Source organism: Anas acuta, chromosome 2, assembly GCF_963932015.1.
Source record: "Anas acuta chromosome 2, bAnaAcu1.1, whole genome shotgun sequence".
NCBI lineage: Eukaryota > Metazoa > Chordata > Aves > Anseriformes > Anatidae > Anas > Anas acuta.
This window is the reverse complement of record NC_088980.1, coordinates 53,406,219-53,433,328: the sequence shown is the minus strand read 5'-3', so window position 1 is coordinate 53,433,328 and position 27,110 is coordinate 53,406,219. Positions and strand designations below refer to the sequence as shown.

The following is a 27,110-nucleotide window of genomic DNA, read 5'->3' as shown; positions in this document are numbered from 1 at the left end:
ACCGATAACCCGCAACCACACCAGTAACAAAAAAACCCCCACACCAGGAGCCCCCACACTGTTAACCCAAGCACACGCAGTGTTTGAGGCTGGCTTCGTGGCCGCCTTGCTCCAGGAAGCTGAATTCTACCATGTGGCACGGGAAACATAGGCGCTGTGACGGATTTTCACCACAGAAAATAAATGAAAGTGGTAACGGGGTACACATTGTGCCCTTAATAACACGCATCAGGCAGTGAAATCACTGATTTCCACACCAACGTGCTCAGGGAATCACTCTCAGCCCCCTCCTGCATTGGACATGGAACAGCTGGGCCAACAAAAAACACTTCCCTCCCTCACCTACACCAAACCTATTAAGGCAACCCTATTAAGATAACGTGATTTTTCTCCTCCAGATCAGTGTCAAAGGCAGCTACGCTATGTTTGCTCATAAGTTCAAATGCTGCTTTATTTATTTATTTTAATTCCATTTTTCTTATTTAGAAGGATTTCCATAGGGTGACGGGCCTTTAATGACACTCATGACTCAGAAATATTTCCTGATGCAGTCAAACGGTGTCTATTAACGTGAGTCACTGAAGTTAATTGGTTAATTGAAGTTAATTGGACCCTCATTACAAGTCACATGTTAGGGACCAGCCTCTCAAAGGCCAAAAAACAGCACTGATACTTCACATTGTTTCTGCTGGGCCAACACATCTGTAGCACTACCTTTTCAGTTGACAACACAACGAGTGTTTCCACAAAGTACTCGATGCAACCTAACTACTGTGTTTGGTGATGCAAAGCAAGCCATGTCAAAGCAGGCACGCACCTGGAAGCTGCCTTGCTGCTCACATTGAAGAAAATAGATTAAAAAAAAAAATCGCACTACAATTGAAGTGGCATCAAACCTTGTAAGGCTCCGAAGCTTCAGCACTGCCATCCAAATTCAAGGAGGCTGCATCTATTACCTTGAATCTGCCCCAGCTCAATCCCCTGAAACAGTTCCAAATACACATACAAGCAACCCTTTTCCCACCCAGATTTTCTTTGCTTCATCTATTCCACCTCTAACTCCTGTCTTATTAATCTGCCCCTCTAAAGACTCACTGGCTCACACAAGGAAGCAACCCACCAAGCCCCTGATTCCCCGCCACATTGCTTCCATGCTTTGGGAAGATCTAACTGCAACGGCTCAAACTGTGATGCCACCTCACCCACCTCACCCCCTCCGCCTACGTGAGGTTCCTTGCCTTCTGTCTCTTCCTACATGTACACCGGCACTAGAACCACGAAGAACATGTTTCCTGTAACACTCCAAAAGCCTTTTCTGTTTCAGGATGTCGTCATTTCAATTCAGGACTGAAAACACTCCTAGCAAAAACCCAACAGCTAACAGCAAACAGAAGCTGTTTCTGCTGATCAGCTAGAAGTAACCTCTAAGTACTGAGGAGTCACAAAGGAGAAGTTGTATTACATTCAAGAACAGCACCCAGCTTACGACTGCTACTTTCCCTAACTACACTAAGCCATAAGAATTTGATTCTTACCTGCCATCACAGTAATTATGGTTTATATTGCCCCCAAAACACACAGGGCAGTACCAAAGCTGTGTCGGCTAGGTTTAACAGCTTCCACAGCTATTAAGTACAGTAATTTCTGCTTCCTTTTTTTTCTTGGAAGAATATTCTTTTGTTTCCAGCCTCAGTTAATTATTATATACACTGTTAATTAGCAACTATTTCTCAATACTCATAGGGTTATGGAGTCCCTATGACTGGAAAATACTCTACACCCTTCGAGATGAGAACAGCATATAAAGGCAGCAACTTGCAAGACTGCTCTAGCTTCAAGCAAAGCTTTCCTCATTGCTCTCGTCTCCTTTGACTTGAATACTGTCATCCTTCTACCAAAGCTTTATAAACTTCATTACCATGAATGAAGGAAGACCAGAGAAATTAGAGAGTAGCAGAGGATATAACTTAAGGAGCTGTTACTAGGATTATTTTTTTTTATTGTTCCTGGTGTTATTTTTCCTTCTTTAAGCCAGCAAGCTGTTTTCTCCAAGATTTTTTTTGTTAGGTTGAGAATATGTATTATATTGCAGCAACTTCTTTGCTGTAAGTCAGCTGAGAAGTCTACCAGTAAGAAGGTCAAGGGAAAGCTGAATGCTGATGCAGAGTGCCAACAGACTTCATCCTCGTTCCATGGGATGTTTGTAGCTACGGCAGTTCAAGTCTACGCTTCCATATGCTTAAAATACCAGATTTAGAAGCCAATTTCAGCTGACCTAGCAGATATCAGCAGTACAGTTAAGAGCCAGCAGCCTGCAGGAAGGAGCAGACAGGTGCTCCACAGCAAGGCCTGTAGGTGTCTCCCATACACACTTCCAATCTAAGCAAGCTCATGAAGGGCTTGGCTTGTCACTTACCTAAGTGACCAGGAAAACAAGTGAAAACGAGATTTCGCTTGTGTCCTAACACCCATATAAAAATAAAGGCAGATGAAATACCCTTACTACCTTGTTAAGTTTCACAAGCCAGAAGAGAACGTGCTGCACACAGGTACAAGTAAATCCCTTGCTGGCAGGTTTGCAGAAACAAATTTTTATTTACACAGGCAAGTCTATCTTTAGACCCCATTTAACTCTTTACATTTCTAGAATATTTACATGATTTCATCATGCTCCAAGAAGAGAGTGATGAACAAAAAGATTACAGAAACTGTCAAAAGCATAGCAAAAAAAAACCAACCTATCATTGTGCTTTAAAACTTATGAGCTAGAATAACGTAGAAGAAATGTAGTTTTAGCACCTTGGTCATAACGGTCATGCTATATAAGACACTTAAATAGCAGAGGGGATTTCAGAAGTGACCGTATCCATTGGTTGCCAGTGACAATTCATGAGTGAATCGTAGAGTTCTTCGCTTGTCTCCATAAACTGTCTGTTCATTTCATCGACATCCAAGTAGAGCTGTGGATCTGAAAATAAAAGCCTGGTAAGTACAAGTATCAGATCTGAGGCATGCGCACAAAAAGCACTCATGTGAAATGGCTGATAAGATGTATTTTAAGCTATATGTAATAAGCTATTAGACCTACTTATTTTAGTGAGATATTTAGTCCTCTAAAATGTTAAACCTCACAACTCCAACTTTTGGGAATCCTACGGGCTAGGACTGCATTATCTTTATCTTGAAAGACGAATAAAGATGACGTTTAAGGATAATCAGCCATGAGACCTTCCCAAGAGCCATTTAATTCACTTCTACTCTAATAGATGTTACACAAGATAGTTTCTCAACGCTGACACAAAATGCCTCCACGTGAAAAACTCTGCAAATCTTCCAGGACACAATTATGTTTTGTACCAAATTTGTAAGAGCAAGCCGAATCCTCCTTTTGGAATGTGCAACATAAGCTTTTACCTCGGGGTGGAGAACAAAGCTTTTGCGTATTATTGAGTTTCTAATATAGAATCTGCTTAGTGGAATCAATATGAAGAGCAAAAATGTACTCAAAAATGTACTTACTTAGTACTTTGTGTCTACTCTGTTGCAAATTTTGCTGGAATCAGGAGTTGAAGTCTTTGCTGGTTTAGAATACCGGACCCGACGCATTGAATGAAGGTTTAACCTTGGTTTCACAAGTCTCTTTACAGGTGGATGCGGGGACTCATTCTGGGAGTCCAGCTTTGAAAGGGAAACAGCAATCATTTTATCCTGACGTCTACCCAAAATAATTCCAATATTTACTGATGAAAACAAATTACAGAACTATAAAGCTCCCATCGGTCTTGGCACTCTGTGAATACAATTTGAGAATTCCAAAAAGCATTCAACCTATAGAGGGAAATCACCAGAAAACCAGTAACAAAATCCATAAAGCTATATTTAAGTAGCCAAAGTCTGACTGAATTCCATTTTAAAATGTGGCAGTTAGCTTTGTAGACAAAATAATTCAGGCTACCATAATTAAAATAACTCGGGTTCCTATATGTTCCTACCTTTTCCTCTGCCCACACTGATTTTTTTTTTAATAGCTTAATTCATTAATTTAACATTCAAAGCGTTAAGCAACTAATTATACAGGCTTCTGGGCTTCACATTCCCTACATTTTCCCCCTTCAAAGTCACACAAACAAGAGAACACATTCAAAATAAAGTTGTCAATCTTACAATAATCTCATTCATTAAACTATGATCCAATGCTTTAGATGTGCATTTAGATGCACATCAAGTAGTGGGTTTGACTTCATTTTTCAACACATTTTCACAGACCAGAGTTACTTTTTAACACAGACCACCGCATGTTCTGCAGAACTGACTTAACTGAACTGTCAAACAGAAAACAAATCCTGAAGCCTAAAAGATTTACCAATGGCTCCACCTGCAGTCTTAAGGATCAGAAGATACAGTCTTAGCAAGTATGCTATTGTTCAAATCAATACCAACAGAAAATGGTTTACATTGCAGCTTTAGTTTCACAGTATCTCCCAACTCTTAGTAACAGAATTCACACCACCTATGAAGTGTACAAAAATATATCTTTCTAAAAATTATTACATTCATTTTGAAACCTTGAATAAAATACGTTTTATGGAAGCTCACAAATCTCCTTTGAGTGAACGATGGTTCACTGCTGGTTTAAAGGTAAAAAAGAAAAATATTAATTCCCCCAGTTAGGCATTTAATACACCAAGAGCTATTCTGCCTGGTACAGTTCCTTGAAATAAGAAAAATACCACATCACTGCGACCCGCTGCAGAAGTTTAGCCTGAGTGCACAAGTGTTCTGTCAACCCCACGTTCACTTCAGCAGGAAAACACACAATCATCTCCTTCGCAAATAATTGCTTCACATCAAGGGCTACCCTTCTCCTGCCAAGCATTATGAATTCCAGTATTATGAAGAGACAATCTATCTCCTCCTACCCAGTGACAGCTGCGTGCAACATTCATTTAGTGGCTGACAACTTCAGGCTTTCTGTTGCAAATCTGGCAGATCTTTCTTAACGCCTTATCACAGGTGTATTTCTATAACAGAACTGAGAGTTCACACCAGATTTGTTTTTAGTTATTTGGATAATATTTATGATAGACTTCACTTCTCAATGCCTTTGTCATTTGGCATATGGTGAAAAGATGGCACAGGAAAGCTGACATGTTTGCAAACTCTCAAGTGATTGTAAACTTAATTACACATCCAATCAAGGAATTAGCACAGAAACTTCTTGAGACATTGTCCCTTTTCTCATTAGAACAGAAGATGAAGAGTGTGCACATCCTGTTCTTTCCTTCAGTCACCTCATCTTAAAGCGGTCCTTTCAGGGTTTTGCAATTTAATAAACCCAATGACACCCCTAATTAAAGTCACCAAAAAAAGATGACTGGTTTTCATTTTTTAAACAAAATGAAAGGAAATCATGCTTTACCACAGCACTATCACCAATTCTGTGCTACCTCCAAATAGGAATTCCGGAGCATAAGATTTATAGTGTCAGAAATTAACTATTTTCCTTGGTTTTACCTTGAATGGTGATAAAAAGCAGAAAAATAGTTTGCTGTGCCTAAATGAACACCCAAGTCCGTACAAAGTCTATATGACCAGTCAAGCAGTATTTTTCTGTTTGTGATCATTTCTTCAAGAGAAAAAATTTCCTCAACAGGAATTTAATATGCAGCTTCACCCCAAACTGGGGGACAAGATAAAACTACTTCGTGTGGTCTAGAGTCGTTGCTCTCAACTTACAAAGATAACAAATCTTAACGTGAGTAATCTTTACAGCCCTTCATCTCTTGTAGATAGATGCCAATATTAACTTGATTAGATGCGTATGTTGTCATTGAGGTTTGAGAAAATTTTTCTAATAGTGATAAAGCATTAGAAAAGTTATCTACCTCATCTTAAGACATTATTGGTTCTTACCTTTCTTCGTTTGGGCTGAAGGTCAGGAATATTCAGTTCATCTATGTCTGGAGGCTAAGGGAAAAAATAAAGCCTAAATGTTAGAGGGCTTTTCTTTTTTCCTGAGAGAGGGTTCCCTGCAACAAAAACATGGGGGTTCATGGTCAGCTTACAGAACTCAGCGGCAAAAGAGGTGGCATTTTTTTAGCATCCTGTTGAAAAAATAGTGCAATAAATTAAACTTGACACAACATAAGGAAGAACAGTTTTATCTTCCTCCTTTGATGGCACATTTACTAAGTTTTAGAAACACGTGAAGCAAAAATGGATTAAAAGAAGTGCTATTTACCATCAAAGGGCTTGACAGCTTCTCCAGTGCCTCCAAGACGCACCGTGTTGCGGTACTTAAGGTAGCGTGGGACTGCACTTTTGCTTGTCTAACTCTCCTTCTCATTTGTACCTGGAAAATTAGCATTTTAAGTGTTACAATGGTCAATTCCGAGTTAAGGAGGCATGTATTTTATGTTCCAAGGCTACACTGATGATATAACCAATATATTCTGATGACAGAGAAAATGCAGTCACTGGGAGTTCAAGCCGTAAAGAAGAGTACATGCTGAGTACAACGAAGTTTACCTTGGGCCTCAGTGCATCTTGCACGTGCTTGTTGCGCGAGTAATAAAAGAAATCCAGACTTGTAAAAGGTCAAGACGGATGATGCTAGGACTGCTAAGGCCTCCAAAGCAGTAATCAGGGAAACAGAACTCAAGAAAAGGCTTGTGGTACAGAAAGTGCTTTCGCTAACAACACAGACCTCAGAGTTTCACGATGGTGTAGGTGTACCATCTTAAAATCAGTGTATACAATCATAACCAGGAACTAGTTTTACTTCTCTCTTGCTTCCTCCCTTCCCCCAAGATTAAAGTTGGCTGCAAATCTGTGTTTTAAAAGATAAAGATCCGATTTCAACTGTAACAGATCTAAATATTACACTGAAAAAGTAAACTGTTTATTTGCACCACCCAACTTCAAATATCATGCAAAAACTTCTCTTGGTGTGACTTTTTTCTTCCCATGTTAAACCCCTCTGTGTTTATCACACGATATGAAGACAGGAAGCAGACCATGCAGCATATAAAAACACAAGTGAGACTCACAGAACGGTTACGGTTGGAAGTGACCTCTGGAGATCACCTGCTCTACCCCCTGCTCAAGCGGGGCCACGCCAAGCAGGTTGCCCAGGACCATGTCAAGTCAGCTCTTGAAGATCTCTAAAGAGGGAGACTCCACAGCCTCTCTGGGCAACCTGTGCCAGGGCTCCATCACCCGCAAAGGAGAAAAGCATTTCCTGATGTTCAGACAGAACCTCATTTTGTTTGTGCCTGTTGCCTCCTGACCTGGCACTGGGCACTGCTGAAAACAGAATGGCTCTCTATGCTCTTTGCACCATCCCTTCAGGTATTTACATACATCAATAAGATCCCCCCCCGAACCTCCTCTCCTCCATGCTGAACAGTCCCAGCAGTCTCGGCCTCTCCTCAGAGGAGAGGTGCTCCCAGACCCTTGATCGTCTTGGTGGCCCTTCGCTGGACTCTCTAGTACATCGCTGTAATCCACAGCAAGCAGCAATAAGCAAGCTTCTCTCTCCTTTAAAAGCCTAGTATTTTGGTTCCTCGTGTTACCATAATCCACTAATATTGTTAGAAAACAAAAATAGCTGACCAAAGAGGGTTCCCAGCTTTGAACCACAAGTTTTCAAGGTTTCCCCTAAGTGAGCTACTGCCCTTGTTCCATTGCAGAGCTGGACTGTCAGAACAGATCCAGCAAACCCATGTTTTCATTTCCTTAAAATTCCTTTTGATTTATTGATAAAAGTCAAATTGATTTAAATGCATTCCTACCAAACCTGATTTGACTTTCCTTTTCGATTCAGCTCTAGCTAATCAGAGTTGTCAGCAGTTTTTATTTGCTATTTCCAAGAACTCTTGGGGGCAAATACCTCTCTTCAAGAACTATATGAATCATTCAAAATAGAAAGCATGTTACTGCTTATCTTGGGACTGCATTTAGGCCTGCATGCCTCTACGTAACAGAAGAGCAAAGGATCAGCAAAGTTAATTTTAGATATTTTTAAAGAGCGCAGTTTTATACAACAGATCCATAGCATGAGTGCAGGCATGCTTGCAAAAAAAGATCCACAGATAAACATTGGCCAGGTTTGACTACTGTAGCTTTTGCTACTATAAACACAACTTTTCAAAGTTATGCTGCCATTGTTTTTATTTACATTAAAATAACACCATGCAATGTAGTCAGAGGCAGACAATGGCACTCAAATGGAACTTCTTGAAAGAAGTAACAACAGAGGAAACCCCAACTACCAACAACTAGCCTAAACTGTCATTCTTGCTCTTTCTGGCAAGTATTACCTGTGGTAAAAACTGCTAAAAAAAGAACTTAACCCGAAATCAATCTCTTCTATTTTTGTAGACCAAGAGGGCAGAAGAGCAACTGGTACCACATATTCAGCTCCCTGCTCAAAGCTCCTTTGGCACTGCTGCTTTTTTATTTCCATCACTATTTCCCATTACCCTACTTTTCTCATACCCGATAAGGTTCTATCATCGACGGCTTTGGTATTACAGATGCACCACCATAGACCGTCTTTCCAGGGTAAAATGGAGAATACCCAGGCTGGTTTTTCTTACAGTCAGATGTGCTTCCGCGTGCCTACAGAAACACAGTACGTTAAGTGGACAGAAAAACAGCTACACGTTCAAAGTGATTTAAAGAAAGACTGTGCAGTACTTACAGCACAAATTCCTCCAAAAGCAGATAAACTGAATGCAGGTTTCTTAGAGCTAGCTGCAGAATGCTGCGAGAGGGAATGAGTTCTATCAGCTTCTGTGGTCCAGAGCAGTGATGAAGAAGTATTTTTTAAAACTCCAACATCTGCCAAAGTGACATATATGTTAAATGTAAACGTCTCTAGTACATACAGAACTTTAACAGTAAAGACCACATTAATTCAAGTTCTTCAACACGGAAAAATAAACGTGGCTTCAGCTTCTTTAAACAGCTTTGTGTACAGACTGAAAATCAAGTAACAGCTACAAACTTGAAAACTGTTCACTGAGCTGCAAGTAGTTTTCAGCAATCTTAACAAGTTAATACTGTGCTTCCAGTGCAGAAGATTTTTTTTTCCTTTTGTGCTAAAAGCAAAGAGAACTGCATAAACATCAGTGCATTTGTACAGACAAAGCTTTTTTCTATGTTGGTGAAAGGCTGGAGGCCAGCACAGATCATAATTGCACAGGTTTTACACCTGGAAGATTCCTAGAAGGCTGCTCTAAGAGTTAACGATCTTCTTCCCACATATGTTTTACAACGACACACCAGAAAGTTGTAGTGCACTCAGGTTACACTGCTAAAGCCCAGCAACTCTACTCTCAACCATACACAAGTTCTCTGAAAAACCTGCTGAGGACACTTCAGTCCCTGTCTATCTGGGGGACTAGAAAAAGCTGCAAACCTGCTGTTTGCCCTTTCAACGAGAAGACCTAGGTACCAATCTACATCGACACAATGCTTATTTCTTATTTTAAAATGGTGTGCCTTCCTTAAGGAATTTGGCAAAAGACATGAAAGTATTGACAGCTGAAGCCTTCTACCAAGAAAGGTCAAAAAAACAGCCCGCAACGTGTTATGTCAGAGTACTTTCCTTATCTTCTCCTGCTAAAACACAGGAAAACATCTTGTGATTCTATTTGTCACCTACGCTTATTCACATTTAACCAGATGTCTTGTCTGTTAGATATTCTGAGTCACTCTTCCTTCTAGACAATCAGCCTAGTTGTCAAGCTACAGCAAGTCAGCCTGATTTCCTACCATCCCAGTTCAAAATTTACATATAACCTAGCTGAAAGTGTGTATTTCAGCATCGACTCTTTGTAACAGCAGGGTATCACAAACCTATTCCAAAGCAGGCTTCTATTCAAAAGGTGATAGGATTATACACTTCTAAAACACTAAAACAAATTTAATTCTTGCATCCAAAGCTGACATTCTCCTATTTTGTTTACTAAGGTGATGTGCAATATTAAAGAACGCAAAGTACTTCACCTTAAAAAAAAGTCAACTAAACAGAGAACAGAAAAATCACCTTTGTCAGATGCTCTAGAGGAGAAGCCACTGGTTGTTGACATGTTGTCATCGTCTTGTTGAGAGATAGCATCTTTGATTTCTTTTATAAAAGAGAGTCCAGGACTGCCAATGCCAGATATTGAAGATGTGGAGGGCTGAGAAGATGGGACAGAAGAATCCGACATGGTATAATTCAAATGGCTCCGATGAAGAGCGGGCCTTGTTAAGGCAACTGGGTAGTTCAGTGCTGAGCTACTTGTGGATGGTTCTAGACAAGAACAGGGAGATAATTAGCTTTGCTATAGACAAGCTCACAGAAGCCAAAACCTGTTTCCTATCAACAGCCATGCTATTGCCAAGTTCTAAGCGCAGAAATAGAGAAGCCAAATTTAACTTCTTCCTCACCCAGATACGGTTTCATCTAACTGTCTGGCTACAACAACAACACTGCTTGCAATACTGAGTATTAATGTTGCATTCAGAAGAAGTTAACTGTGAGGTTTCACAACACCAGATTCCGACCCCGTGTTCAAATGCTCTAACACTGACTTGGCCTTTCACCAAGTCAAACACAAATGCTCCTCCTCGCATGTACAGCTTGCAAGAAGCTTTACAAAATTTGAGATTACATGCTAAGGCACAGGTAACACTGCAGCTTATATAATGTTGGAACAAAGGTCATTAATCTAAATACACAGCATGAAAATGAACACTTGCAGTACTTTTTTTCCCAAGTTCTACCAGATCAGCTCATCTTAGAGGCAAAACACTACCTCCTACCCGTTAACTACGGGGATTTTGACCCAAGGGAAAAGTACGTTGACCCAAGTAACCAGATGAGCATTTTTCCCTCTTGAAGCAAAGGGTCTGCAAACAATGCCAGTGGCCTGATAAAAGCCTACAGTCTCCCCCAGGAATCTGGGCCATTAAAATGACTTTGCGCCACTATCCTCTTGATGCTCGCACTCAAGCTTAAACTAGTTAGTTCAATCTTCATAACCACTGCAGTACCACTAATTAGTTCTCCAAACCATGAGCAGATTTTTAGAACAGTACCGTTTGAGATACACAAAGTTATTCGGGCTGAAGGCCACCTAAGCAAGGAATATAGGCTCCAGCACATTGATACCTCAGAGCTGAAGAAACACATTTATTTAAAAATGAAGTAATAATTTTTAAAAAATATCTTATTCTTAAGCAGAGCAAGTAACACCCACAGACAGCTACATAAGCTACAAAAGGTTCTAGGATGTCCACCTGCTCCTGATCTCCTGGAGTTAGTAAGCTTGCAGTGCAGCTGTTCTTACTGAAAGCTCCTTTCACACAGTTACATAGAAAAGCCAACATGTGTTCCTCAGTCATGAAGACCTTCTCTATTCTTTTCTCCAAACTTACTCCCAAGCTACAGCTACACAGAAAGCAATCAATCTCCTTGTTTACAATTAGATGAGATTGGAGGCAAAGCTATTTCCGCATTATTTTTTGATTCTGCCAACAACAGAAGCAACTGACTTTCCAGTTTACCTATGGTTATCTACGCACACTCAGACAAAACTTCTTTACTTATTAAAAGCTGAGGTCCCCAAAACAGCTAATTTAAGAGAAACTCCAGTAAGAGTATGTGCGGATTTATACAATAAGACTACAGTAACAGTGAGAGGCATGGGATATAAGACAAATTCATCTTTTATGCAGTAAAGGGGTTACAAACCTCGTTGCCAACGCTCCCAATACCTTTTCAAAGACACCCCTTCCCCCTGCGTAGACCTTAAGGTTATTGAATATTTTAAGGGTAATAATGTCATAAACCACATCCATGCACAAGTTCCCTAGTTCTCCATTAAGTTAACAAGGAACTTGACTAAATTGATCAAAGCCCAAAACAAAACCAAACAAAGTCAGGACTGGAGATGGAATTTTCCTGTGCCATTCTAGCATCTATTATTTTGTTTTGAAGACTGCAAAGCAAATTCATTTTTGAATTGCCTTACGCAATTAGATTTTCATTCCGTTTCTTGTAAAATATGGAAAACGCAACCTAGCACACTTGCAAATGAGTTCTTTCCAGCATTTAGCACCTGGCTAATAGAGTACGTAAAGTTAACTGATGCCTTCCAAGAGCATAAGAGGTATGCTTCGTAATTGTGCGGACAGTTTAAAGCTAAGACAGTTTCACAAACAGTTGTTTCGACTTTCTTGTTTGTTTTTTTCATTCTGTCAAAACCCTCCTTCCAATTGCCTTTTGATATTCGGATTCAAAACTAGAAATCTGTGAATAAATACAGGTGGCCAGAATTCCGAATGATTTTTCACGTACCTTGTCTATTAAGTGTCGCTCGTTCAGGCATGTATCTCCCATCATTTAGGGTACCTCCATCTGCGTAATTATGATGCTGGTTTACTGGAGTCGCCGCCTGGTTTGCAGATTTATTTGCAGCTGCACACTCATTCTCACGCTTATTGAAATACTTCTGCAGCCACGCCGGTACAATACTTTTCACCATTTCTGTCACTCTGCTAATTATTCCCTGCTTGAAAGAAAAAACGCTCGTTTAATTACAGAAACACAGTCAACGGCATATGCTGGGATACAACTTTCCACGGACCCTGAAGACAGATATTATATAGCACATACTCAGAAGACGACGACAAGGTTGATCCTTAGCATAGGACCGCTATACTTCTGGTACACCTCAAATTCAGCTGACATGGATTTACGACTACTTACCGGTTTCTGCACTTCCAAGTGACCTTGGCAAAGTTCAAAATTTTGAAACTTCTGCCAAAATTCACCTGCAGGTTGTCAATTCGCAAGGGCATCAGGAAACTCTGTGCCTAAATACCTCCTGACCTACAGACTTGTTCCAGGACTCTTCCTCTTCGCGCTCTCACGTGAAAACCAACTAAACCTGCCTACAGCCACACGACGGGCTGCTCGCCTCCCTGGTGCGAGCAAACACGAAAGCTAACTCAGCAACCCCAACGCAATGACAAGTGGCAGGAGGTGATGAAGTTGAGCAAAAATCTGTTCATCAGTTGCTAACGCACGGGTCTGGCTGGGTCTGCACCAACAGCCCTGCTCGCCTGCTTCTCTGGTGTCAGGCAACACGATTGTCTAGTCTAAACTACTATTTGGGCGTCGAAAACTGGTAATGTAGTTTGAACATGCAGAAGTTACAGTCTAATCATTCTGAAACAAGAACTGTGCTGTATTCAACTCTTAAAACAAATTAGCGTAGAAGCCAAAACAAAAGCCTGAATCATTTAGGTTTTCCATACATGATAACGCAAACTGCGGAAAATAAGACAACCAGACAGCCCTGAATCTGCGGTTAAGAGAGAGGCATGGGAAGAGGAAGAAAGGAAGACCGAAAACACAAAGCCTTTCTCCAGAAAGACATCTTAATTCACGGTTTGACATTTTTCCTAGTGATCTGTAATTTCATCGTGTACTTGCACGAAGACAGAATAAATACCCAAGGACAGTTAAAACCACGCAGGACACCACCAAATAAACACAGCCATCACGGTTAATACCTTAAAACGCACACAGGTACAAAATGCTCTGGATGTTGCTATTCTTCTCCAAAAATCCTACGCCTCAGCTTCCCTACAAAAACCATTAAACGCATGTAATGCCATAGCTGACACACAGTCCGACACGCGGTACCAGCGGAGGCAGCCCCTTCCTCCTCCCCTGCCCCTCATTTCCACGTTCCCCTTTTCTTGGGGCCAATATTCCTCTCCGATGAATGGAAGCCTATCAGGAACTCACATGGGCTCAAGTTTGCAAAAACAGACATTAGAATAGGCCTGCAGGATTCTGTTGCTGTGCAAATCCTCCCCGCACAGAAAGCGGCCCGAGACTCAAGACGGAACAAGTCACAGGCACTCAGAAGAGCAAACACCCCGTCACCTTGAATAACCTAAATGAGTAACTACAGAGCCTAGCTAGACGAATAATTAACCAAGATGACATTTTACCATCCAAACCTAAAGCCAGACTGCTTTGACCCTTTCTTGCATATGGCAGCCTGGCTGCCGCTCCCCGCATCAGTGGCATTTGAAGAAAGAACTGAACCCCGAATAATTTCTCCAGCCCTTTCAGAAGCCACAAGTGGGAAGTACTGACAGCCTGCTCCATCCGACCCGTGCATGGCGTAAGACAAGAAGCTTTGTCAATGACAAAGCAAGGAAAAGTAAAATATGCTGAAACATACCTCCAATTTCCTGCTGCACAGCAAAAAGGTTGATTAAATGACCGCAAAAGAACAAGGCAGGCGCTGTGAATGAGCCAGAGCCTGCCATCTAACATCGATATTGCCAAAAAAAGAAACAAACGCTCCCCCCAGAAGTAAAACACACCCTGCACACGTGCCCACTCACGACAAGGTTCAAGAAATTGAGGACTTCCCAATGGTGTCTCCCACCTGCCCGTCACAGCTACAGACCCAGAAATAAAGCACCACATCCCAGGTTCCCTACTGCCATCATTAATCCCTCTAGGGTTTAACACCCAACAGGCTGCTGCACAAGCCCCCTGCTTTCAGAGGAGGGAGCTGCTCTGGGGGCTCCCCATTGCCACAGGACAGGCAGTTTCACCCCAGCCGCATGGAGCAGCGCTTCAGCCGGTGACTGTGCTCCCGTCCTTCAGCAGACTCAGCATTAGCCCACTGATTTCAGCAGCCTGAGAGCTGCCGTCAGTCTCAACAGTTGCCTGCTCGTCTGAAACGCACTCGCACGCTATTCTCGTCCTAAAATAGCAGCAGGAAAGGAGAACAACACAGCACACGAAAAAATACCCCCTGAAAAGGCCCAATAGCTTACTAATAGGGATTTACAGCAGCTCCTCAAATGCTGCGCATCCCAAGAGCCCGCAGCCCTGCTACATACCTCTCTGTCAAGGTCTACACACACCAAGCAACAGTAGCTACAGTTACCAGAGGCAAGCTGCCTTCAGAGGCATCCCGAAACAAAAGATACAGAGGGGGAAATACCAGTAAACAAACAGGTGTCCTAGTTTACTACTTTGAAACACCATTTCTTTAAACGGTTTATATAAAGGGAAAAAATAATGTTACAGTTTAACTTCCGAACTTAAAAGCGGGCTATTTCTTGGCAAAAAATACTTAAGGAATAGGACAGTTCTCCCAGCTTGCCAGGGGTCTCTCACACAGCAATGGGGGCAAAAGTATTGGCAGGAAGACTTGGCAACGATGCCTTACTGGAAACCGTCTATTTTTGTAACAGAGCTGATGTCAGTATGAGAGACTTAAGTAAATCCCACTCTCTGACAAAGGACGGACTAAAACAATTATCCAGAAAGGCAACACACTAACACAAATTCTTCAGAGATGCAAAAAGCACAACCCGATAAAAGAGCTAATTCATTAGATGCACACCTCTATCAGCATCAACTTTTTACCTCCAGCTGAACTCTGATTCTTGTATTTTCATTCTCTCCTCCAATTTCAGGAGTCTCAGGTCTTCAAGCATACGAATCAGTAAATCCTCAAAAAGAAAGCCTGCACCTGAGGGTGAAGTTCAGCGAGCGGCAGCGGATCGGAGGAAGCGCTTCCCACCACCAAAAAGGGCTTCCAGGCTCTCTCCATCCCCCACGGTTACCTTGTGCCAGCTCTGGCGCACAGCAGGCTGCCCTCCCTGCTGGCTGCATTCGTTAAGCTGGCAAAACGCACGGGTTTCCCTGCTGGACTAATGAATTCAGCTGGCGTGGTGCAACGCAAACGGCCCAGCAGGGAGAGCAAGATCAAGCAGCCAGCACACGAGAAGGAAGAAACGAGACCTCTCCCTCCTTTTGATTGAGTGTGCGCACACCATGCGGGTTGTATCAAACCGACCCAGACAAACATTCACCTGTGGGCTGTGATGTATTTTGGGGGCAGCCCCGGGTCCAGCTCACCGTGTGCTTACACAGGCGCTGGTGCCAACCCCGACGTGATCCCCTCTCTTGTGCAGCAGCGCGGGCTCAGGCTGCCTGCGGACTAACCAAGCTCTTGCTGTCTAGGGAGTGGGTTCGGTTTGGATGCAGGACAGCAGAGTTTTTCAGTTAGAAGAAAAAGACAATAAAGCTTACGACTTAATATGAACAGTATGTTACAGGAATGTCATTAATTCCGCGACAGTGGAAAAACCAACCACTTCATTGAAAGCAACTGGACTAGTTCAAATTTCTTTCTAAAAATCGTGAAGAAGGGATTATGCTTCCCCATGCCAAAGCGAGCCTCCTTTTCCTTACCGTAGCTAGCTTGAGAAGGAACCTCCCAGGGAAATTCTGCTGCTGCTTTACATTTCAGCGCTGCTTGATGATTTCTCCCATGAAGACACAGCCCACTGTTACCATTTCCACCCGAGTGCAAAAGGCCAGTAGATGCTCTGACAGCTAAATCAGTGTCTAACTCGCTAGGTTAAATCCTTGTGGCGCTGAACGGCCTTAGCTCAAGCTTGGTCCACACCTTCAGCCGACAACATTTCAAAAGAGGGTGCAAAGCACAAGACACCTTCCTTCTTGGTAAAAAGCACTACTTTAGGCTGTCGCTAATCCTCAGCAGAGATCAGTGGTGGTGCTGTAGATCTGAGCGCACGTTTTGTGCTACACTTTGAGATAGACACCTATCAGCACCAAAACCAAACGTTTAAGACCCAGGAGCAGTCTTAGGCGAGTGTGTTCTTAAACCCAAGAAGGGACGCATAAGTACGGTTACTATTCTTTACTGAAAGACTGCTTCACATATGCAGCGTGTCTGCAGCTAAGTTTCAAAGCCAGTCTATAGAACCGCACTAACAAAATGCAGTTCAGATTTGGTTTTCCCTTACCACACGGTCTAAACCAATTATTCTGACTCAACAAGCACAACGACAACTAAAACAATACCTGGTATGAGGATAACAGACTCTGGCATAACCCAGGAGACAAGAAGTTTAAAGTTTTCAGAATTAAGATGATCCAGAAATACACTGCCCATAGCACCAGATGGTCTTTACAGGGCCATTAGCAGTTACCAGATTTAGCAAGATGGATGGTAACATACTTTTATATTTAGGATTTAAGTCGACAATGTGATGCCTAAACTGCCTATCTTATTTCCAGGTATTCTCCATTAAGTAAAACACAATTCATTGCAGCAGTTCACCACCAACAAACATATTTGCCAAAAGAAACGGCAAACTCCCTATTCCCCCCACTTATTCTAAGTCAATCTGTGCATACGAAGGCACACCACATGCTACAGATCCGCTACCTCCAACAACACGCTTGACTCCCAGCAATGAATTAAACAATATTTTCAGTGCCACTTTGCCTAAAAGCACTCGCAAGCTATAGCTCGCAGGCGGGAGGACACGTTCTGCAGGTCAAACACAAGCAGGGGCAGGCCAAGTCCCACAACAGCTTCTAAAAGATGGTTAAATGCCACTCGAGGGCAGCTCACTGCTTGATGCTCATCGTCCCCGTGCCCAACGCTTTCTAGTGCAGAAGAGACGTTACAGGTAACCTGAAACACATCTCACAAACTGAAGTACTTCCTGACACAAAATGTAAGTCCTGGCACTTCGCAGTAGCACTCCAGAGTAAATCACCATTTTGTAACACGAGAAATGGAATTACGTTTTTTAAATAACCGTGGGGTATATAAAAGATGTCAGAGTACTCTTACGCTCCTTCTGAACGACCTTTCCTATCCATGCTGATCTACAAACAGAGCTGACAACAGCTTATGCGGGTTTGCAAAACGCTATTATCTCAAGCCTGTCGTACATTCAGTACTTTTTCTTATAAACTATCTCAAACATGCAAGCTAAAACCAAGTAACCAAAGAGTCACCTTCAGCTATTTTCTACGCTCCCATTAGGTTTCAGCAAAACTAAACCTTTCCTACTTTCAAAGCATCACACACAGACGTTGCCTAGCGTGTAACTTACACCACACAATGCAACCGCATCAGCAGACCCTGCAATTAACTAGGGCACGAGAGTTTTTTTAAAGCGTGTTACATTTGCCCCTGCTGCATGCACTCCCTAACAAGATGGAAGAGAAGCTAAAATGCTGAGTCTCAGACACAGCTGCGTTAGCTGCAGCAGCAGCTAGGGTTACATTTGTTGACATTCAGGGCTAACCTTCTGAAGCTGCAAAGGTGATGCAAGCTCACCTCAGCTGCAGGGCCGTAACCTCCAGTCACCGGAGGCAGCAACATCCTTCCGGCCACGTGCTTTCACCACAGCTCAGCTGACAGAACCAAGAGCAACTCACAAACGTAAATACTAAATACTCTAAATACTTTTCTCTTATGGGTAACCAAGAATTGCTGTTGCACAGAGATTTTTTTTAGTGACCCTAGGCTATGACATCTGCAAATCTCTATATAATCCACAGCTTTGTAAGGTAAGTTTAATAACAAATACTAAACAATTGCAGAGTTGGAATTATCATGCATCTGGCACAGTTGAACAGCTTGCATCTTTGGCTGGTCTTGGAGATCACCAGACCTGCACCTCTAACAGAGGAAGGAGCCCTGAGACCCAATTGCTTCAGGAAAAGGTTGATTCAAAACACAGCTATAGCTTAACAGCAAAGTCAGCGAGCTTGCAGGACACACTCGCACAACCCCTTCCAACAGCAGAGCTGTGGAGACACTCATAAACAACCTTGGCAAGGACAATGAACATTTTCTGCTGGCACAGGTATTTGCAAAGCCAGCACATGTGGTAAAACCATAGCTGTAGGACCTTAGTGCATGCTGCTCGTACACGAGCAGGCACTTTTTTTGCAGCAAAGGTAAAGCTTATTATGAATTTATGCTTACTTTAAAAAACAGCTGGCGATCGCAACCAAGCCAAACACACACAATGACAGACACGGGAAGTAAATGCAAAGTGCAGTTATAAGTTACAGAACCTCAAAGGAAACTGCCCCCCAGAACGTCAGTGTTACTGCCCTAACAAAACCACTTTAGTGCTGTGCTAATTCCTAGACAGTGAGCAGAATAAATACTTAAAATCTCTGCTTGTCAAAAGAGGGGAAGGTATCTGTAACCTCGCCCACAACAACACAGAAAAGCAAATAGAGTTGAGAGGCTCTTTTCATTAATAAGTATTTTTGTAAAGCAACCTAGAATACCACAATGACAAATACTGTATCAGCAAGTTGCAAAACGACTTACGCTTCAGGCAAAGTCAAACACGCCAGTTCATACTCACCTTGGCTCAATTTTAAGATGACCCAACCGACTTGGCTTGAAAGGGTTCAGAGAGTACTCACCCAGTCCCTAACAGAGCTGAAGGAGTACTAGCCTTCCTCCAGACGTGGTGACAAACAGCTGTGAAGAACGCTAGCTTCAAGTGGCTAGCAAAATTACTATCTCTTTGCCTTATAGAAGTGTATTTAAATCCTACCTTCACTAAAAAGGTAGGTAAGACCTGGAGGGCCTAGGCATAAGGAGAAAGCAGGTCAAGGCTTTTAAGAAGCACTGTAAAAAAAATACAGAATGTAGTAGCACAAAGGAACTGTGCAAGGGAAAATAATAAACGTGCCCAAAGGTAGGGCCGTTGGTCATGAAACTGAAGAGCTGAATTATTTAACAGATAAAAAGTAATAAAAGTTTTGCCTAATTGCTAAAAACCCTCTTAATTAGAAAAATATTACAGACGCTAATTCTTGAGCTTCAGACACGTATTTTATGCTACAAAAAGCACAGAGGAGTTTTTGTTATGTTCTCTTAGCAGCATGTACCACGAGAGGTACATTGGGGAACATCTCCCGGCTTCTATCGTGACTGCATAAATACGACTACCCAACGTTTCCTAGTTGTACGATAGCTACACAATAAATATTGGATTGACGAAACAGAACATCAAAAAGATGGCAAAAAAATTCTGCAGTTTTGCAGTTCAACGAGAGTAAAATGGAAAATTGTACCACATTAACAAAAGAGACGACTTGCTCACAAGTGGTCTGGAAATAGCAAGCTCAGAGAAAAGTCTCTTAGCTGGGATCTCGAGGGCAACCTTGCCATTTACAAAAACTAAAAAACTGTTTTTCGGCAAGCAAAAAGAGATGTTGCACTCTCTCCTCGCAGTCTTCTCAATCAGCAGCTCAGCTCCTCCACAGCAGGGGAGCAAGAACCAGCGCTAATTACCGGCTGGAGGAATAAATAACGCAGAGGAAGTGATGTGCCGCCAGCAGATGAAGGCAACGTGCGGTGTCCCAGCTCACACAGGCCTTTATTTCATCCGCTTTAAAATCTTCTGTCCTGAGACAACGCTCACTGCTATTGTTTTTCCCCAACACTGTCATGACAGCAACAAAAATAGGAATAAAACGGTATAGCAGTCACATTCTGCAGTTTGTGGTACCGCTGACAGGACTGCCAGCCTAAATGGGAGAAAACCGTCAGTATCCCAGTTTAGAAAGTTCTTCCCCACCAGGATACGTTTTTTGCTTTGGGTGGCAGTAAAAAGCCAAGCTGTATCTTTCAACACCTGTTCTGACAATACAATTTGATATTGCTGCGACAGAGACAAAACCTCTGCAGTCAGTTACCAGCCCCTTCATTTAAAAGAATCTTTACACACAGTTTAAGCAACTCTTAACAGCTACAAATACTTAGCTCCAAGTGCTAACTTATTCCTACACCAGAAGGAGCAGGGAGATGCATATAAATATTAACACAATCACCTCAGCAGATTTCAAGATGTAATTCCGTCGATAAGAATTAAACCCATAAAGTCACACTTGCATAGCTAGCTCCCTATGGATGTTGTTTAATACATTTCAGAGTTTTATAAATTAGTATTTCCCTGCTTCAGGTTAACATGAACTAATTTACATTACTCAATAGGATATTCTAGGAACTCTTCAGCATGAGTTTCAAGATTTCCTCCCAAAATAAACCCGGCAGCTTGCAAGACTCCTTCTGCCCACTGCCTGCAGTCGCTGCACGCCAAGAAAATCCCAGGCATAAATCAAACAATCATTTACAACTGGCCCACCTTCAAGACAGAAGCAGGTGAGAATGTAATGACTTAGGCATTGCTGCATAGAGTTTAAATTCCTCATCCTGCAACTGCTCTGCAGTCTCACATGGCTCTGTAAAACTCGCCCATCAGACAGAGGTGCTATCTGATCGGGACATTCAACGAGTGGCTTTCTGGTAACACCAGAAGCATAAGACCAATTAAAAGCATGTAGCAACTTATGCTGGTTTCTTCAAGGAAAATGTTTGGATTGTTCTCTTGTATACCAGCGGAGCACATCTACGTTACAAGTGTGCACTGGCATATGCACGTGTAAGAAAAATAAAAAAGCCAGCAGAAGCTTCAATCTACAAATCTGACAGCCAATATGAAAAAGCTCTGATGTGAAGCTTAACACGAACGGTTAAAGAAACATTTCAGGTAGAACTAATTATTGATTTCTCATGCCTGAATCTGCCTGCACGAGTTTAAAAGCCCGAGAGAGTCAAACTTCTCTGACATTTTCATTTGAATGATTAATAATCAAATAAAAAAAATAACCCCCAAAGTTAAGCTAGCCTCTTCTCCTCCTGTAGGGAAGCTGCTTAATAAGTGAACAATGCGAACACTCATCCCAATCATGCATCCACGCGAGTAACGCCTACCTAAATGGCTGGGGCAACCCAGCACTTCGGAGCACTTCTGGCCACATCCTGCAGATGAAAGCCCGGCGTTGGACACAGCAGCTCCCTCGCCCTCACGTGCTCGGCTCTCAGGGCACAGATGCAATTTTAACCCAGGTGCCCAGGCTCCTTACACCATACAGAAGCAGGATGGATATTTCAGCACGAAATGGCTGAGGAAATGGGTAGCACGCCAAGCCCAGCATTATCTCAAGTCAGTGCAATCAGCACAGAGCCATTAAGAAAGCTGTCCACAGGAAGGACTCCTAAATTCTACTCCCAGACTGCCTAACCCAGAAATGCAGAAAGCTTTTTGTTTCTGAGGATTCCCAGCCCAGAAACCTTCGGGGTGGGTGAGCCTATACTACCTGTACCTAGCAGCGCTGTTACTTGTTGTCAGTTTAATAACACAGCTGCTGATGGTGCCCTTTTTATAAGGCAGGATGGTAGCCCTGAAGGGAAAATACCACAGCTTAGTTCCTTCACTGGTCGGGCAATCTGTATCCGTATCTCCATCTCCTAGGACACTACACAAGCTGCAAGTCACGAGTGCTCTCTTCCAGACAGCGTCTGTTCACCTCTCCTATTTCACCCGGTTTAAAAAAAGGCACTAGATTTTAAAACAAACAAACAAAAACATAACGAAGCGGGGCTCTAAAGTTTAGTCATCAGGCATACGGGCAGAAAAGGGCAGGAAATGATAGGCTTTGGATGCTTGCTGTAAGCAACATCTAACATTAAACGAGCACAAAGTTCTGAAACCAAAGGCCAGAACCTGCACGTCTCCTTTCTTGGAGGGCAACATTTTCTTATCCATCCTCTTTCTGGCTCAGTGAATCATGCGTTCTTTTTCTGGATAGTAACACGGCCTCAACCAGGAGAACTGAAGATAACACACAGCTTGACGACTGGGATACTTGCCTGGGACGTGGAAGATGTAGGTTGATCGCTCCAGGCAAAACAGGAAGCTGAAGTAGGGTCTACCACATTCTGAACAAACGCTTTAACTAATAGTTTTTAAAAAGCAGCAGCACCTCCTCTTGCAAGAGCCTCCTAAAGCTGTTGCTGTATTTTGGAGGAGACTGACTCTGCAGCTCACATCGGGTACGATCAGAGAATTCCCACCCGACCAAAACCCCAGGACCTACAGTTAAATAATATTCAGCAAGCTGACAATCCTGAGCTAGGCATCCTGCTGATCATCCCTCCTGCAGTTAGGGGGGAAAAAAAAAAAGAGAGGGGGTAAAAGGCTGGGTAAAGCGATAAGGGGGATAGTGAGGGGCCGAGGGGGTAACTAGGGGGGTAACTAGGCAGTTGCGGGGGGTTGCTGGGGGGGGTAACTAAGGGCAGTAACTAAGTGGTTGAGGGAGTAACTAGGGGGGTACGGGGGTGGCTGGAGCGTGATTAAGGGAATAAAGGGGGAAAGTAAGGCGCTGAAGGGCGGGTAACTAAGGGGGTAAGGAGGTGGCTAGAGCCATTGCTAGGCAATTGAGCCTGCTCTGAAACCCCCAGGAAAACATCATGCAAAACTAAAGAGGTATTATTATAATGTACTATGATGCAATAAAACTGACACACTTAGCTACTGACTTCAGCAATCTCAGTCACAGCAATTAACTTAAGAGTCACTTACCTGTTCTTGTACAGATCTGGATAAATAGTGTAATCCTCTTTCCCTTCTCATTTTGCCGCCTCCACTACTCATTCCTGAGGACAGACCATTGGATGCGGCAGTACCGAAGTTGTAGCTGGTCACATTTCTCGTAGTTTCACATTTCACACCGCTCACATTTCTGTAGCTGGTCACACAACAGTACAGAAGTTGGGAGAAAAAAAAAGAGAAAAAAAAATTAATCAGACCATTTTTTTCAAGACATTATAGCTGTTATTAGTCCTAGAATTGAAACCTGCTAACCAGAAAAAAATAAAGCTGTCTCACACGTTGCTAAATGCTGGTAAATACTTGATGTTCTAAATAGGAAAATCTTTATTAACAGCAGCAATGAAAAGGACATACATAAGCGCACCATTCATACGGGAACAATGACTAAGCCAGAAGACCTGAATTAGAAGAGCTGATTTAGATTGTTATTTTCCAACGCTTCCTTTAAACAGGACTGGTTCTCTGATTCTGCGATGAACATGCATCTTTGCAGGGATATAAAAGAACAACTCACGAAAATATAGAAAGAGTGCTCATATGCACTTTTTCACACACGGGACACGCTGCCAACAGCTATGATAGAACAGAGAGGCCGTAGACTTGTGTGGCAAGGTAATACAGCATAAGCTTCAGAAGCAGCTCTGGCTTTCATGTGGCCATCAGCAGCAACAGCAGAGGTGTTTGGGTGTGCCAACATTCCAGTCTTTTCAGACATGAATAGAGATCCCTTTTGGAAGGCACACAAAGGCATTTTTCTGTTACTTAGAAAAGCCTAGACCAAAACCAGAAAGATTTCCTCATCTCAGTGGAAACAGGGAAAAAAATATCCCAAACCAGAAGTGAAATAGGGAATAGCACTAATAAAAGCACTATGGCAAGAAAATGAAGTCTGCCTGGAAAAACTGTGACATCAAAGCTTATCTTGCAGCCAATCAGGAAGTACAGAAGTGCATTAGATCACACTGGAAGACACCAGCTCAAACTTCCAGAAGACTGAGGAGGAGAACTGGTCTAAACTTGTCAAATACTTGACAACAGCCTGCTTAGCACTCTGACTGCATAGAGGAAGACAGATCCCTAAGGCATATGCTCAGACTTTTCTCTAATCCAAACTGTCAATCAATTAGAACACTGAAAAAAAGTCTTACATCAGAATAGGTCTTTATTCGGACAAGTATCGTTTGCCCATAATAGCCCATATTCCTCTTTCTGTTAACACCTGTCAGCTTCAAGGGGGCAAAGACAATTGTCAGCCTTCAAGCAAGTCTGATCTGCAATTGGACTCAGGCTTAAAAAAAATAAATAAATAATATATATATATAGATGTATACACACACACACACACACATATATATAGCATTGGTGGGCCAGAGATTTACTGAATATTCCAACTCAGCTGTCCAAAGGGACTCTTGCCAGCAGATCATTGTGGTGCTCCTGCTCCAGAACATGGCACCCAACAGAGACCAGCACCACAAAAAACACTACCACCACTACCTACTCTACAAACAAAAGGTAGGGCACTGCAATGGACTGTGTCAACAAAATCAAAAGCAGTATGAGTTTTCTGGATCTCCTTCCTAAATGGAGAAGTAGAAAGGAGTGCTAACAAAGATAATTCAGAACAGTTTGAAAAAAACATAATTAAAACCCAGCAGCTGTTTGCACCTGTACCAGAACCTTAAAGCCAGTCGCTTCCACCCCTAAAAAGGCGGTGGTTGTGAAGTCGAACTTTTAGATGCCACGACAAAAACGTTGAGTTCTTTCTGCAAGCCAAAGAATGCCCACGGTCACATAAGAATTGCTTGGCAGATGAGCAGAGTCAGCAAAATTCCCTGCTACTGTTCTTGGAAAAGAGCAACCCCCTAAAAAGGTAGGGTGCAAAATGTCCTAACTCAAGCGTTATTACCCCAAACACCATTTGCCCAGAAGGGAAAGCCATCAATATTATCTGGAGGATAACTCATCCTAACCCTAACCAACTAACTCATTAATTAACATCCTAAACCAAGAAAGCAGTATAACACAAAGCAGTCTCCTCAAGAAGAAATTCAGTTAATTCTTCTGGATTTAGTTTTTTTATTTTAGAGATGAGTTAGCATTTGGCCTCAAATGATTCTAAACAACACAGGGTCTTCATGTGAACTCAGAGCAAGCAATTAACTTCATCATGAAAGGAGCATTAAAAATAAATAAATACTAATAAATCTTCTTCCAGGTTTTTGCTTAAAAAATAAAGAAAAAAAACCTGTGACTCACTTCGCCTACTTTACCTTCTAAAGAATACTTCAGAAAGAATCATTCCATGAGGACAGAGCTTTCAAACTCCCAGCAATTAACTAGCTAAAACTAATAGCTTTTCCCCTAGGGAACATTAAGAGGGACAAATTGTTTTGTTATAAATAAACTGACATACAAACTATGAAATAGCTGTCACAGCAAAATTTGTAACACTAAAGATTTAGTTAAACTACAAAACGATCCCTATTTCCTAGAGAAGGAAAAAATTAGGCCTCCAAAAGCACACAGCCTTTCCGTGGATACAGCATTATAGCATGCCTTGTTTCCCATCTTCACATCCTACTCAGAAGATAAACTTGGCATAAAAAGTGGTGGTGTATCAGTCATGTATCAGTCATTTTATTATTGTTCATCTTCATTCTTTTCATAAAAGCAACAATTTTCTCAAAGTTACACTGGTCTTCAAACACAATCTGGACTTCGCTGTTCCCTCAAAATACAAAATTTTCCTTGCATTTCCCATTCCTTTTACTGACAACTGTCACCACCTTTCCAAAAAGGCAAGCATGCAGACTGTACTGAAAAGGAGATTTCTTTCTTCCTTCAAGTAAGTTTTAAATGAATAAATGTCATACCTTCCACATTGTTCTGCTTGCTGTCTCACAGGCGAAGTCTTCTTTCTCATCCACTGCAAGTTAAATTTATTTCAAGATTTACATGAATAGATACAGAATACACAAAGTACCCAAAACCACTTATGTGTTGTTGTTTTTTAAATTTATTTATTTTTAATTTTATAGCACTGAATACGCCTCACCTACTTAACCTTGTTCCCTAATTCAGCATTGTGGGTACAGTTCAGTTAAACTTTGGGGCTAAAGTGAGCATCACTGCTTCACTCAGCACTGAGGACAAACTGATAGAACACTAAATCAAATTTGTCAAGTTCTCTACCAAAGAAAGTAATTATTTTAAACAACATGACAAAAATTGTGTACATGTGGGGCCGAGTTTACCAGCCCCGTAAAAGGGACATACTTTCCTGTTTTCTATCATTTATTATCAACAAGCAAGCAAAAAAAAAAAAAAAAAAAAAGTAAATTAGATATCCCAGGAACTTCAAAGCTGTTAACTACACTGTCTAGTGCCCAGGCACCTTCAGAGCTTAGTGATAAGAGACGGAGGGTTTGGTGGGCTGTAATTCTGATCACAAGCACACAAAACAGATCTATTTCAGTACTTCTACAAACTGACTTATTGACAAAAGTTGTAGGGGGAAGGATGAGAAAAACAGCCGGTAGGGATCAGAATCAGAGGTATAACCTCATGTTAAAATCGCCTCCATCGCTTTCGTGTCTCCCCAACTGCGTCACAGAGAGACAATTCACATTAAAGCACAGAGCCTTCTGCAGAGCGGGCATCACATTGAAAACAAACTGAAATCAATTGACAAATGCTCTAAGCAAGCTATTTACCCAAAGTTCATCCTGTTATGTGACGGGCATTTGCACGGTTCATAT

The 27,110-nt window shown here is 42.0% G+C and overlaps 1 protein-coding gene across 4 annotated transcripts; it reads right to left on the bottom strand.

Moving 5' to 3' along the window:
- Nucleotides 1-425: 425 nt before the first annotated feature.
- On the bottom strand, nucleotides 426-26,276 carry LOC137851608 (nuclear pore complex protein Nup153-like). Of its 4 annotated transcripts, none has more exons than XM_068672892.1 (11): nucleotides 26,226-26,276; nucleotides 23,320-23,485; nucleotides 12,353-12,566; nucleotides 10,055-10,303; nucleotides 8,705-8,844; nucleotides 8,500-8,622; nucleotides 6,242-6,352; nucleotides 6,066-6,104; nucleotides 5,914-5,967; nucleotides 3,520-3,678; nucleotides 426-2,968 (listed from the first exon to the last, which is right to left on the bottom strand). In XM_068672892.1, the coding sequence occupies exons 1-10, from the start codon at nucleotides 26,273-26,275 to the stop codon at nucleotides 3,520-3,522; spliced, it is 1,305 nt and encodes a 434-aa protein (XP_068528993.1). In that variant the 5' UTR covers nucleotide 26,276; the 3' UTR covers nucleotides 426-2,968. The 4 variants fall into 4 exon arrangements, with proteins under 4 accessions (XP_068528993.1, XP_068528994.1, XP_068528995.1 ...); XM_068672893.1 differs by having other exon boundaries at nucleotides 12,353-12,563; XM_068672894.1 differs by lacking the exon at nucleotides 6,066-6,104.
- Between the last annotated feature and the right edge of the window lie 834 nt (nucleotides 26,277-27,110).

What these genes read in the sequence shown, in the direction of transcription:
- LOC137851608 (XM_068672892.1), bottom strand. Translation starts at nt 26,275, where the DNA reads ATGAGAAAGAAGACTTCGCCTGTGAGACAGCAAGCAGAACAATGTGGA. An exon ending in CGATGATAGAACCTTATCGG is followed by an intron (nt 6,353 to 8,499) that starts GTATGAGAAAAG and finishes CTAATTTTCCAG; the next exon opens with GTACAAATGAGAAGGAGAGT. An exon ending in TTCAGCCCAAACGAAGAAAG is followed by an intron (nt 3,679 to 5,913) that starts GTAAGAACCAAT and finishes TCCCTTTCAAAG; the next exon opens with CTGGACTCCCAGAATGAGTC.